Below are 14,615 nucleotides of genomic sequence, written 5' to 3'. Positions count from 1 at the left end.
ATTTGCTTCTAGATGCGAACGGGGCTCCGGAACAGATCCCGTTCGTATTCAGAGGTACCACTCTAGATGCTTTGGAAGGCACAACATGACCAGTTAAACGAAGTTGATGTTGAATCTCTGCATATGGTGTTTATTGACCTAAGGCCTTCGACACTGTGAATCGTAATGCCTGTGGACTGTGCTCCTGAAAATTGGCTGCCCAGATAAATCTGTGAACATCATTCGGCTCCTCCATGATAATAGGACAGCAACAACCTCAAAGTGAACCATTCACAGTGGGATCAGTTGTGTTATGCCCCAACTCTATTCATTATTTTCGCTCCCACGATCCTACACTTTGTTGAAGGGAAACTCCCCTCGTGTGTAGAAATCATCATTGTATATCACCCTCCTGATGCGGCCGCTGCCTCTTTCTCCCCGTGGCCCCCTCCCCTTTCCCGGGCCATCTTGCACCAGGAATCACGTGGGGAGCATCGGCGGTTCCCATAGAAATAGGAAAAGGCTGTCCCTGCCAGTCACATGATTGGCGCTGGCCGACGGCGCCTTCCGCCAGGCTTTGCGCTCCTCGGGGCCGTGGAGGGTCTCCTGCTCCCCCGCCCCGCCCCTTTCCCGCGGCCGCGCGCTCTCCCCGCCCCTTTTCCCATTCCCCCGCCCCCGTTCCCGTCCCGGAGGCGCTTCCATAACCGGAGCCTGCGCTCTTGCGCACCAGCGACCGCACCATGGAGGTTTTTATCCCGTCGTTCCGCTATGAGGAGAGCGAGTTGGAGAGGGGCTATACGGTGAGTGGTGGGCGGGAAAAGGCGAGGTTAAACTCTCCCTCCTCTTTCTTTACCCTCCGTCCCCCCCCCTTTTTAAGGAGCGGGTTGGTACAGCTCGGGCCGCCGTGAGGCTTTCATGGCGCATTCCATTCGCCCTAAGGGGGTGGTGCGGGAAAAGCTGTGAGACGCACCTCTGAGCACCAGCCAAATTCCCTCAGTTTTGCGTCCTGCGCTACAAGGCTGTATAAAGACCCGCAATAGTAAGGCGAGAGCTCTTCGGTGTGAGGTTCCCCCTATGCCGGTTGGTAAGAGAGAAAAACAAGTCAGGTGCGTTGGCTACTGTTTCATGCAGGGTTTCCCAAACTTGGGTCTCTGGCTGTTTTGGAACTACAATTCCCATCATCCCTGACCGCTAGTCCTGCTGGCTGGGGGATGATGGGAACTGTAGTCCAAAACAACAACTGGAGACCCAAGTTTGGGATAACCTGATTTAATGGAGTTTGCTCGCAGGGAACTGGACATTCAATGGACAGGCCATTTCTGTTGTTGTTTAGTTGTTTAGTTGTGTCCAACTCTTCGTGACCCCATGGACCAGAGCACACCAGGCACTCCTGTCTTCCACTGCCTCCCTCAGTTTGGTTAAACTCATGCTGGTAGCTTCAAGAACACTGTCCAACCATCTTGTCCTCTGTCGTCCCCTTCTCCTTGTGCCCTCAATCTTTCCCAACATCAGGGTCTTTTCCAAGGAGTCTTCTCTTCTTATGAGGTGGCCAAAGTATTGGAGCCTCAGCTTCACGATCTGTCCTTCCAACGAGCACTCAGGGCTGATTTCCTTAAGAATGGATAGGTTTGATCTTCTTGCAGTCCATGGGACTCTCAAGAGTCTCCTCCAGCACCATAATTTAAAAGCATCAATTCTTCGGCTATCAGCCTTCTTGTAGACTGGTAGAATTGGCATCAGCCAGGTCAGAAGCAAAGTACCTGGGGTCGTTTCCTAGACTTGGTTGCATTGCCACTTTTTCTTTGCCAAAACTCTGGCCCCTGAGAAACGATAATGTCCCCTTGAGCATGTGCAGAGGGCTTATGTGAAGTTGAGGGCTTCTGCCCAGGTATGCTAAACAAATATGCTTATTGGCCCTGTTGGCAGTGGCTCCATGCTTGGGAAGAATACATCTCTGTGACTTGGGATGGGTTTTCAACTCATGTTTAAGTTCTTTTAAGTAAGGCGAGATAAAAACTCGCTACGATACAACAGCTTCTGAGTACCAGGTTCTCAGCTTGTAAAAAGTGTCAGAGCTCTGCCAACTGCTTTCATGTTCGGAGTTTTCAAAGAAGGATGGCATCAACTAAGTTGCACAGAGATCCTTGTCAATTGTAAGTGAAGCTGCTGCGGTGGGGCGGCAATTGCATGCTATTATTTTTTTAAAAAAGCTGTTTTGACTGTCTCACCACCTGCTATTTTATCTCAAGAAAATAAGCCTGATATAATTTGTTTATTGGTTTAGCTGGAATAATATTCTAAAATGATATTGGCTACTGCAGTGAGCAAGAAAGAAACTGTCTTAAGGAAGAGCTAGCATATTTCCCAAAAGTGCTGCCTAAGATATAGCAGAGAAACCAAAACCACATCTGACACTTGTAAAGCCAGGATAAGCATTTTTCATAGTCAGTTCCTTGAGTTTCCAATGACCGTTGACCTTATTACAAGTGTCATGCTCAAGTCCCATTTCACACATTGTAGCAGGAAGCAAGAGTTTCTTGTGCCTCTGTATTCCATATTGCTTCATATAATTTGTGATCTGACACTGGGGTCTAGTTGCCGCTGGGTGTAAACCAGTGGTTCTTGCCCAGAGGGCGTAGAGCTGCTATCTACAAATTGGGGGGGGGGCAATCCAGAGCTTTGGGGGAGGCAAAGGTAAGCATTAGGGGTTTTTTTGACAGCTCCTTCGCTGCTCTTGAAATGCCATCTGAAATTCAGCAGAAAAAAGTTTTGATCTACTACTCATCCCCTGCCCTGAGGATAAAATCCCAGACACCTCTCTATCCCCCATATACATAAAGTAGCACATGACAATGGGGTTTAAATGCTAAATACTCACCTCAGTGAAAGGTACATGCGCAGAATCTGCTTCTGCCATTCCTCTCATTATATTTAGTCAAATGTGCCTTCAGCACAGTCATAGAATCATAGAACTGTAGAGTTGGAAGGGACCTTGAGGATGATCTAGTCCAGTGTTTCCCAAAGTTGGGTCTCCAGCTGTGTTTGGACTACAGTTCCCATCATCCCTGACCACTGTTGCTGCCAGCTAGGGATGATGGGAGTTGTAGTCCAAAACCAGCTGGAGACCCAAATTTGGCAAACACTGATCAAGTCTAACTGCCTGCAATGCAGGAATATGCAGCTGTCCCATGGGGATTGAACCTGCAAACCTTGGCATTATAAGCACCACATTCTAACCAGCTGAGCTATCCACTCATCTGCTTGGCAAGAAATGGCTGCCTGAATAGTGCCGGTCATTGAGAGCTGTCTACTAATACCAAACTTCATATCGACCACAAGGGTCTTGTGCTCAGCAGACATTTGATGCTAATGTTGTATACTTGGTGGGCAGTAGTGGATTAAATATTAAAAACCATTGGGTTAGACCTGCTCTTCAGTGGGGACTCACATGAGTGAATGTTTCTCCATAAGGAAAGAAAAATCCCTCCAAATGCAAAACTGGCATGTTGGAGAGAAGGTAAAATTTAGGGTTGTAGCTCCTTTGGCAGACTTGTATGCAAATAGTGCTAGGTCCAATTTCCAGTGTCTCCATGTAGGACCAGAAAAGACTGCTGCTGAAATTCTGGAAGAGCTGCAGCCTGTCATTGTAGTACTTACCGTATTTTTTGCACCATAACACTCACTTTTTTCCTCCTAAAAAGTAAGGGGAAATGTCTGTGCGTGTTATGGAGGGAATGCCTACAGGTGGCATGCCTACGGATTTTCCTCCTCTAAAAACTACGTGCGTGTTATGGTCGGGTGCGTGTTATAGAGCGAAAAATACGGTAGTTAAATGGACCAATGGCAGCTTCCCATGTTCCTAAGCTGGACCTCTCCTCCTTGCTGCCCAGTTAGACAGCACCAATTTTGACCTTCTCTTGTTGGCTATGTCGGGAGCCAGCAACATGACTTCCAAAGCTTACCATTTGACAGTGAGATCGCCTTGTACGTTTTTCCTTTTAAGCAAGTCAAATTGACACTGTGCTTGACAAGATGTTGGTGATATTTGTTTTCCTCAGTTAATACCAGTCAACGGCTAAACTTTTTATTGCCACTTTAAATTGATGAGTGGGTCTCCAAACTATTGAACCTCTACTTAAAAATGCAACAGTTGTTCATAATTTGGCAGTGAATGACCTTTAAATGTAGACGTTCTGTAAAGATATCCTTGGGGAACAATTTAACTTCAAAATGACACCCATGAGCACTTGTTATCATTTAAATATGCCTCCTTTGTCAATAACAGAATAGCAAGTACTAGTTAGATTTCTAATGTTGATTCAGATACTTGGACACTGGCCGAATAAATTAGTGTGTACTTGATTTATATTGACCAAAAATGTTGCATTGGTGTGTTACAGGTCAAGGTGACATGTGTTTAAGTGGACCGAGGTGCAAAGGGCACACTTGACTGACATGCTTGCAGTGTTTTTAATTAACTTTTTTAATGCTATCCCTTAATTGCTTTTTGAGGTAGTTGAATTATGGAGCTGGGATATGATGTCAGATATTTTCGTTTTTAAGTTATTAATCTCTCTCTTGTCTATAAAATCATTAAAGATTTATTCTTTATATTAGTTTATATAGTTTCCCACTTCCTTTTAAATCTGCTCTAGCCGTGGATTGTGCACCATAGCAGTGAAAGGAGTCTCCTATTGCAAGTCAGGAGGAAACACTGTAACTTCCTGATGCTAATATTCCAAATCTGTTGATCCCGTGATAAGCAGATGACGTCAAGCTAGCTAGTTCTCCCCAGCTTTACCAGAAAATGACTTTAAATACAGGACAAGTACAGAGCTACGTCAGTTTTGCTTCTGGGCTTTACCTTACCCCTATGCTTAGTTTTCCTGTGCAGCAGTGTCCTAAGGTAAAAAGCAGTGTAGCCCTGAAAACATGATTTGTGTCCTTCCTCCATTTCTAAGGCTTCTCAGTCCAAGTCCTTTAATGCTGCTCTGTCAATTCAATTCAGCAGTATGTAGGTCTATGGTTTATGGTTTAAAATAGTCTGACAGCCGGATGGGAAGCTGAACAGTAGAGTATGAGGATAAAGTAAAAGGTAAAGGTAAACCTGACCGTTAGGTTGAGGGAGCTGGCGTTTGTCCGCAGACAGATTCCGGATCATGTGGCTGAGCTGCTTCTGGCGAACCAGAGCAGCGCATGGAAACGCCATTTACCTTCCTGCCGGAGCGGTACCTATTTATCTTACTTGCACTTTGACGTGCTTTCAAACTGCTAGATGGGCAGGAGCAGGGACCAAACAACGGGAGCTCACCCTGTCGCGGGGATTCGAACCACCGACTTTCTGATCGGCAAACCCTAGGCTCTGTGGTTTAGACCACAGCGCCACCCGCGTCCCTTAAGGAGAAGGTAATTCTTTACAAATTGGAATATCGGTCACGTCTCGCTTTCTTGAATGGAAACTTGAAGTCTTAGAAAGTTTCAGTCATTAAAAAGACTGCTAATAATCCCTTCATTTTTTAAGCACGTCAGTAATGGATACTTTAGTGATACTTTATCCTACTCCTGGCTTTTGTAGCCAGACTTTATTTGATTCTTGTCCTGCTGGGCATCAACCTTTGGTAATATATCAGTTCCAAGACCTAGATCCTTGGTATAATGTGGACCTCTGTCCTTTTCAACCACTTGGTCCACTTTAAACAACTATGTGGTGAAATTTTGTTCATGTGCCTTAACGGACACCCCTTTGCTTTTAAAAAATCCTCACTTGGCCCTCTCAACTCAACAGTGTTGGCTCCTCTTTGCTGTCTATGCTGTTTTCTGTCAGTGATAGGGGATCAGAATGTTTCACATCAACAGGGCAAGTTCCGATAGTTCTGTGAAAGCTATAACTTTTAAAGAATTTCTGCAGCATGTTGATAATGGAACTTTAATACAGTTCTATTAAAGCATATTGAGGATGGAGATGTGTGATTGTGTACTAAGTCCAGTATTAGGCTGGAATTCTACAGTGAATACCCATGCTGTAAGGATGTTTTTAAAAAGTTACTCATTCCCAAAGTAGAGTTGAGATAGATAATATATTGAAATATGCAGCTATTGCATGTATGTCTTGGCCTCCTCTCCTTCAGTTAAGGTAAAGGGACCCGTGACCATTAGGTCCAGTCATGACCGACTCTGGGGTTGCTGCACTCATCTCGCTTTATTGGCCGAGGGAGCCAGCGTACAGCTTCCGGGTCATGTGGCCAGCCGGACTAAGCCGCTTCTGGCAAACCAGAGCAGTGCACGGAAACACCGTTTACCTTCCCGCCAGAGCGGTACCTATTTATCTACTTGCACTTTGACGTGCTTTTGAACTTCTAGGTGGACAGGAGCTGGGACTGAACAACGGGAGCTCACCCCGTTGCAGGGATTTGAACAGCCGACCTTCTGATCAGCAGTTCCTAGGCTCTGTGGTTTAACCCACAGTGCCACCCGTGTCCCTCTCCTTCAGTTAGACCACACTAAATATTCTTGTTAAATCCTGTTTCACTTGTTATTGTTAGTGCCATATAAGCAGACGTGTCTATCATGCTTTGAACTGGGGTAGGTGGGAATGATGAAATGTTGTAGTACAAAATGGCATGATACTTGAATCTTGTAAGCTCGTCCCTTAATGTGCCATGAAAATTCTAACATAAAAATTTAATGAAAGACATTTCATTTTTGTTTGAAATAAGTTTAGTTTTTTAAACCGAAGCAAATCATACACTGCAGTGTCTTCATACAAGAGAATAATGGAATCCAACATCACCTCATAATCCCTTACATAAACACAAATTAAGAATCTTGATTGTGTGGTGAAACAATCGATAGGGTAGCAGCGAGTATGTATTGATTAGGAAAATTGCTTTTATAAAAAGTAATCAGATTCATTTCAGCTGACTTGCCTTCTCTCATGGCCCGATCCTATGAACTGCAGTACTGAGATGACAGTTCATATGATCTAGAATAGCACGCATAATAGAATGCGCTACGATCAATTGAATTTGCTTTTAACAATGTCTAGCACCAGATGTGTAACACTACAGCTTTGCACAGTGCTCAAGCATCTTACATATGGCATTCTTCGCTGTGGCACCATCTGTGTGTCTGCACTCTGTATCATATAAGCATACTGTACCTCAAAGGACAGTCGTTCATTTATTTATGTTCCACTCTGTGCAATGCACACAGAATGGTTTGCAGAATTATTCTATCTCCACTCTTAAGACACATTTCACATATCTTTGTGAGACAATTAACACTGCTTTAAGAGTGTGTATATGTGTGTGTGTTCTTTTTCTCCTCCCCTCCCCGAAAAAAATGTATGGATAGAAATTGTAACATACTTTGTTGCCCCTTCCAGAGGACTCATAACTAAACTTACTCATACAGCATTAATTACAGGTGAATGGCCGGAGTGCTGATTGAAAAACAATTCTTCTTCCTTGTAAAATGCTGTACTATTCTTTAGAGGTTATTTGTAAATGTGGGCACTGTCCTTTAATATAAATATAGGAAGTAGCTATGACATGGTATTCTTGCAAGCAAATCCCAAAGGGCAGGGGGATATTTCATTACTTATTTTATTAACAAAACCCAACTTCTACTCCATTGGTTTTCCCTAACCTGTACCACTGTCAACATTTGATGTCACTTGAAGAAGTTAGCACACTTAATTTACCAATAACTCGGGTAACTGGGATATTCCATATTCCAAACTGCCTCTCCCTACTACTACTCAACTCTGTAGCCAGGTTTTTCCCTAAGCCAAGTGGTTTGACTAGCCCACCAAGTACTTGGCCACCAAACTACTTTGGCTTCTTTTCAAGTCTCCTTCCTTCCTGCTTCCTGGTCCTCTTCCTTTACTGTCTTCTTCTTCTAGCTGTCCATGACCACCAAGCACCAGCCAACACTCCAAGCAACAGCTCACAACTAACTAACTAATTACTGCTTCTCAGGGTTTAATGGCAAAGCAATGCCAAGGAAAGTCCCTATTACTGCCTCCTATCGGCAAAAGTGTGATCACATTTCTGTGTATACACAGCAAAATTTTAAATTATGGTACATTTTGTTTGAAATATGTGGCCAACTGTTGCAATTCTGTAGTTAATACAGGTTCCAAACTTGCATTTTATCCAGATGAAAATGTGTGCATGTGCCTTGCAAATGTGGGTCAGGGTCCAGACAGCAACCCCTTTGATTCTTTATAAGCATGGATCTCCCATGTGACATGCCACATGGCTTAGGGACTCATCCATTTTGGAAGTGGTTTGCTATGGTAGCTTCTGCTTGAGATATGGCTATGCAAAGCCATTTAAACTCAGCACAGACCACTAGTCCTGATTCATGTTGTAATCTAAAATACTTCTGTTCAAAATGCCACAATGGAAAGAATACATTGTCTGTTCTAGGTTCATTCAAATACAGTGGTACCTTGGGTTACAAACTCTTCAGGTCACAAACACTTTTGGTTACAAACTCAGATAACCCGGAAGTAGTACCTCGGGTTGAGAACTTTGCTCCAGGATGAGAACGGAAATCACACGCCGGTGGCAGTAGGAGGCCCCATTAGCGAAAGTGTGCCTCAGTTTAAGAATGGTTTTGGGTTAAGAACGGACCTCCGGAACGAATTAAGTTCATAACCCGAGATACCACTGTAGATATTTATTGATCTAATACTTAAATCAGTTCCATTCATACAGAAAATGAAAGTAAAGCATCCCATAATGATATATGTGCACCAATCTTTAAAGAGAGTTATGTGCATTAGTATTTTATCAATGTGTGTAGGCTTACATATTAGTTGATAACATTTTCCTTTATTTGTTTTGAGTAAAGACTTGGATTTAATAATATACACCAGTCTTTAAAAATATTGATTTTGGTTTAAAAGAGTACAAAAATAATCCTCTTCCTGCGGAGCCAACAAATTTTAAATAAATATGTCACATGAAGGATAAGTCAGAATACATTATGTCGATCCAAAATAAGCAATGCTTCAAAAACAATTACCAGGAAACAGAATGTGATAGGGTGAGGAAATATTTTATATAAGATTTCCCATGAAATGAGAGGCTGATTTCATATTCATATACAATGGGTTGTATCCAACTCTGCCGTTCAAGCTCCACAGAAGACATGCACTTATGCAGCAAGATTTCCCCCTCCTCTTCTCTGCAGCCTCTTGTGCACTCTTAAAATCTGCTCCAGAGGGTTGGGAGACCCTTTGAAGCAGATTTTGGGAACATGTGGGGAGTGGAAGGGAAGGGAAAGAAAGTTCTGTTACTTGAGTGGGATACTATTCCTACAGTGGTGGATACAAAAATCCAACAATGTAGGAATATATGTATTCCTATACACACACCTGGGACGCGGGTGGTGCTGTGGGCTAAACCACAGAGCCTAGGACTTGCCGATCAGAAGGTTGGCAGTTCGAATCCCTGTGACGGGGTGCTCTCCCATTCCTCAGTCCCTGCTCCTGCCCACTTAGCAGTTCGAAAGAATGTCAAAGTGCAAGTAGATAAATAGGTACCACTCCAGTAGGAAGGTAAACGGCGTTTCCATGCGCTGCTCTGGTTCGCCAGAAGCGGCTTAGTCATGCTGGCCACATGACCCAGAAGCTGTACGCTGGCTCCGTCAGCCAGTAAAGCGAGATGAGCGCTGCAACCTCAGAGTTGGCCACGACTGGACCTAATGGTCAGGGGTCCCTTTACCTTTATACACCCACCCACACTGCTGTGTGTGTGTGTGTGTGTGTGTGTGTGTGTGTGTACTGTAGGATAATGGAGAAAAAGAGCAGTTTAGGTAGGTTGATGTTGTGAGAGAATACAGGAGCAATGAGATTCTCATCACACTTGTTTAAGCCTTTCCTATCAGTCTGAGCTGGAACAATAATCTAAATTTTATTTTAGCACCTGCTGTGTTACTAATTTCAGTGTAGTGTATGCAAACCGAGCTGGGGTTTTTTACTACAATTGTTTATTTGGATTTTTCCTTGTAAAGACTGGAGGGAAGACAAGAGACGAAACAATAAAGCCATTGATTCAAAACCACAGATTCATCTTCCTGTTAACAGGCTCTTTGCTCATTTTCTTTCTTTTCCTTTTGAAATGAGCCAATCGTATATAATAGGATTACATGTTCATGACACACTTTCTCTATGAATTATGAGAAATTTAAGTTTCACAATGCCCAGTGGACATATTCCTTATTTCTTGAGAGAAACTAGCAAGAAGAAGAGGCTTCAACCTTTTTTCTTTCTTTCTGCTAGTTGTAGACTAAATTGTCAAAACTCTCTCATTTGAAAGGAGAAAGGGGTCTTCTAAAATCCACAAATAACTTTATCTGTCAGGGTCTACGAACTCAATGCCCTGTTTTTAAAATCACTCTTCTTCTCAGTTAACTAGATAACTACATAACCCTCTTAAGAGAGGAGCTCGTGAACCTGCTTCTGTTGTTATTTCTAACCCAACTCTTCTAACGAGCACAACAGGAAAGTTGTTTTTGCTTATAAAAGTAGAAAATAGATTTGATAAAATTGTTAGTCCCTTGGTCCTTGTTTTATTTATCATATCAGAAAAGAACAATGTTTTGCTGTGTTGTGGTCAAAATAAGAGGCGACCTTGCTTGTTCACAAGTGTTCAAAGTCTAGAGATAAGAGGGGCAAAATAATAGAGTACAATGGAAAGAGTGCAGTGTAATTATTTGTGACTTGTCAAGTGACGCCCTTTCAGGCCCCTAGTGATTCAAATCTGGGAACTCTGCACAATTCTCTAAGCTAAGCATGGCCAGCATCAGAGAAATCTCACCCAGCTTCTCCGACAGTGCTGAAATTGCATCAGTTTGTCATGCACTGAGCATGCCAGCTCTACACAATATCATTTGCTTGCAAATGGGCCTGGCCCCAAAGCCCTGATACACATTCCTTGGTATCTGACTCTTGGCCTGTGATTTGTCATGTCTCTGGTGCTATCAGTTTAAGGTAATTTTAATAGATTCTGATGGTTTGCTTGTGGGAGCAAAGAATGCACTGCAGCCTGTGTCATTTTGTGGTTCTTTCTGTAGACGACCTCGTGCTGGTGATACCCAGTCAGAAGGACTACAGAGGAAATGAGGCTGTCTTGTGTGGTTTTTGCTAAAAGCTTGCATTGACAAATCTCCAAAGGAAATTTCAAAATTTGCTTAATCATTATCCCCGTTTTTAAAGCACAGTGTTTCTTTTCTTACAAATCGTTTTGTCATCTTCAGTTAAAATGCAGGTATGAATGTGTGAGGTTTCTTAGACTTCCCCAGCAATGAACCTAACCGTATACTTCATACATTAAAAAAAATACTGATGTTGTGTACATTTATGCTTAATAAATAATTTTAAATCCTATAACACTTTCCTGAGTTTAGGTCCCACTGAAGACAATGGAGTTCTAAGTAGAGAAGTATAGGGTTGCACCAATAGTATTATTAACTGAGGGGGAAAATACAAAACATTTTGGGCTAAAGTACATAACCTTTAATAACTGAGTTTTAATATTTGAGTTCCTCTTATTAGTGTAACAGACATATATCATTGTCATTCTTTTCATCTTCTGATCTGTGCTGCATGGAGCAGGTGCTTCTAACTTTCTGAACTAATGAGAAGATAAAATCAATAATTTAATAGTTTGAAAATTAGGGCATTGGGAAATTGTTCAGGAAGGTGAGTGTTTAGTTGTCTGAGAGAATTCAGGAGTGTTATGAAACAAATGGCATATTTTATTCTGATTTTGACACTACCGGATGAGATTATTTTACCATTGACAACTCTGATCTTTACATCATTTTTTTAACTGACTCTTTTAATTGATCACTTCTGTGATATCAGAGCCTGCAGCATAGCTCTCTAGATGTCTGTTGACACTCATCGATTACCGTAAAGGTGTTAATGTTGGTGATTTCATCCAAGAAACGTTCAAAACTCTGTAGCTAAAAGCTCGCAAGCTTGTTGTTTTGAGCTTCTGTTGAATAGCATGGACTTGTCTAGAGAAGCATGAGTTGAGTTCTTGAAAAATAGCTAGTTGTAATTTTGTATTAAGTGTGGAATACAAACACATTAATGTTTAGATTTCAGTGTTTTTAAAAAGTATCTATTAACATTCATTATTTTCTCTCCATGGAATTCACGCAAGATGTGTTCAGGCACAGACCATTTCTTTTGACTTTTCCTTAGGGAATGTCTGACAGCAGAGTAACTTGGAGCATCCCTGAAGCTAGCCTGAGCTCTTGTCAGTTTCTTTTCCCTACACACACATGCACACATTGGTTTAGCTTTTTTTTTGCTTTTTTACGCAGAGAAGAATTTTTCAGCCATTATTTGCAGCATTTACAATCTCTGTGAGTCTGTGAGAATATACTGATTAACTTAGCTGAGAGGGCAGTTCAGCATCCTATTTCATTCTCTCCCCACCCACTCCTGAACATGTTTCTCTGTGGACAGGAGATGGGGCTGGAGCTTAGTGGCAGAGCAACAAGCCAAAGGTCCCAACTCAAATCCTCAGTATCTCCAGGTCAGGTTGGAGAAAGACTCCTGAAACCCAAGAGACAGTGGAGATGCTGTGGACCACAGCTGCAATCGGTTTATAATTTTGAAGGAACATTCACGTATGCAGATATCAATTTGTACAGATTAGAATTCCAAGGTGCTTTCCCATCTATGTCCTCTACACAAATATTTCAATCCTTTCCCCTTGTCCTGATTAATGGTGTAGAATCATAGAATTGTAGAGATGAAAAGGAACCTGAATGTCATCTGGTTCAACCAGCTGATACAAGGCCTCTTCTTCTATGTTCTTGATTTTGGACAGTTCATTAGAAATTGGTTAGAAGTCCAGTAAGTCGTACCTTGGAAGTCAAATGGAATCCGTTCCGGAAGTCCATTTTACTTCCAAAATGTTCAGAAACCAAACGCGGCTTCTGATTGGCTGCAGGAAGCTCCTGCAGCCAATAGGAAGCTGTGGAAGCCCCATCGGACATTCAGGTTCCAAAGAATGTTCGCAAACCGGAACACTCACTTCTGGGTTTGCGACGTTTGGGAGCCAAAATATCTGAGTACCAAGGTGTTTGAGATCCAAGGTACGACTGTAGTATGTGTTGGCCAACTTTGATCTGTCAGGAAATGTTTAAATTGATGAACCTGTAGCCAGTTAAATCCAGGGTCTCTCACCTTCCAAGGTAAGTTGTTCTATAGATATAGGATTATGATTCATGTAGAAATATCAAAATCTGAAGATATTTGTCTTTATTGTGCTTCATAAGGCTTTTGTAGCATTGCTCTACAAGGCTAAGCATAGATATTTTGAAACCTTTAAAAAAATACTTTTTAAGGATGTCCCAAGTGCATTATTTTGTCACCTGTTTCTGTAAATGATGTGCTGCCATGTTTTCCTGTTACTGTCGGTGTAACGGAGGCTAATTTATTCTTCAAAGCATGTACTATGATCCCAAACAGTTAGTCATTTAGGCCCATGGGGGGGGGGGGGTCCAAACAGCTTAATATCTTTATTGGGACCTGTGAAAGCATAGTGAGCAAGCTTTCACCAGAACTGTTCTTTAAGCTGTTAAGCAGAAAAAGAAAAGGGGAAGGTAGCGGTGGAAGAATGTTGCAAGAAATAATCAAAAGCCTAAGCCAGATGCTTGCTCATCTTAAGATGGAATGGAGGAAGTGTTAAGTAGAGCTGATTGGGTTAGATTTTTCCTGTGTGCACAGATTTCCAGTTGGCAGCAAAGTAAGCAGAGCTTGAAGAAGTAGTGGTTGTTCTCTCTCTCGCTTTAAAATGCTGTTAGGTTCAGATAACCAGCAACATCTCACAGCCTCATCCCCCCAAGAGTTCTTTCTCACTAGTTTAGCAGCACCAACAACTAAATCGCAAAGGTATTATGCTACGTAAGCTATTTAGTTTATTCTTGCCCTTCCACCAAACTTTATCCAGGAATGTCAAGTCAGTGGAGTATAATAAATCTTTGGCTGACCCTGAACTTCCTGTCACATTAAGATGCTGAACGTACACCCTGCTCACCTTAAGTCATGTTGGCCTATCTGATCTCTGGGAGAATTTAGCAACAGCTGTTAAGGGTATGGGGAAAATTATTAGATAAAAGCGGTGAGCATATACTTGCCCACACGGGAACTTTTCTTCTGGGTGTGTGTTCATGGACAGTTACTTTATTTCATCATTGTTTTTATTGTTATGGTTGCTTACATGAATAATCTCTTTTTTTAATAAATATTTTTATTAAGCAATCTCAACATAACAAAATATCAAACCGTAGAATCACATACATTATTTCCCCCCCTTTTTTCCCACTCCCCCTTCCATCCATCCATCCCTCCCCCCTCCCACCAGGGACTTCACGCAGCTCCTCTCTCTGATTTCTCTGCACATATTATTCTCTGCAAGTTATAAAGTTATATATATCCTTACCTTATCTATCTATCTATCTATCATGTTATCAACCAATAAATTTGTGTATGTTTATTCAAAACCTGCCAAGGAGTCCAGTTCATTTTGTTGTCTTTTTAGATAATTTGTAAAAAGCTCCCATTCTTCCTTAAAGTCACAGTTGTCCTTGTCCCGCAGTTTGTA

At 42.1% G+C, this 14,615-nt stretch overlaps 1 protein-coding gene and 1 long non-coding RNA gene across 3 annotated transcripts in view; one reads left to right on the top strand and one right to left on the bottom strand.

Moving 5' to 3' along the window:
- Nucleotides 1-561: 561 nt before the first annotated feature.
- SNX24 (sorting nexin 24) overlaps nt 562-14,615 on the top strand; it is a 73,259-nt gene continuing 59,205 nt past the window's right edge. The window contains exon 1 of one of the 2 annotated variants that reach the window (XM_083464685.1): nt 562-779. In XM_083464685.1, the coding sequence (XP_083320811.1) occupies nt 720-779 (60 nt within the window). In that variant the 5' untranslated portion in view covers nt 562-719. The remainder of the gene's footprint in view (nt 780-14,615) is intronic. The other variant, XM_083464686.1, reaches the window with a different exon arrangement.
- LOC310688559 lies at nt 964-13,334 on the bottom strand. Its single transcript, XR_014517037.1, has 3 exons — nt 9,714-13,334; nt 3,803-4,843; nt 964-3,631 (listed from the first exon to the last, which is right to left on the bottom strand). It is a non-coding gene; the product is annotated as an uncharacterized lncRNA (long non-coding RNA).

This window comes from Podarcis liolepis (assembly GCF_965112155.1).
Source record: "Podarcis liolepis genome assembly, chromosome: 11".
NCBI classification, from domain to species: Eukaryota; Metazoa; Chordata; class Lepidosauria; order Squamata; family Lacertidae; genus Podarcis; species Podarcis liolepis.
Note: the sequence above shows the minus strand (reverse complement) of the source record. Positions and strands in the feature narration are given on the sequence as shown.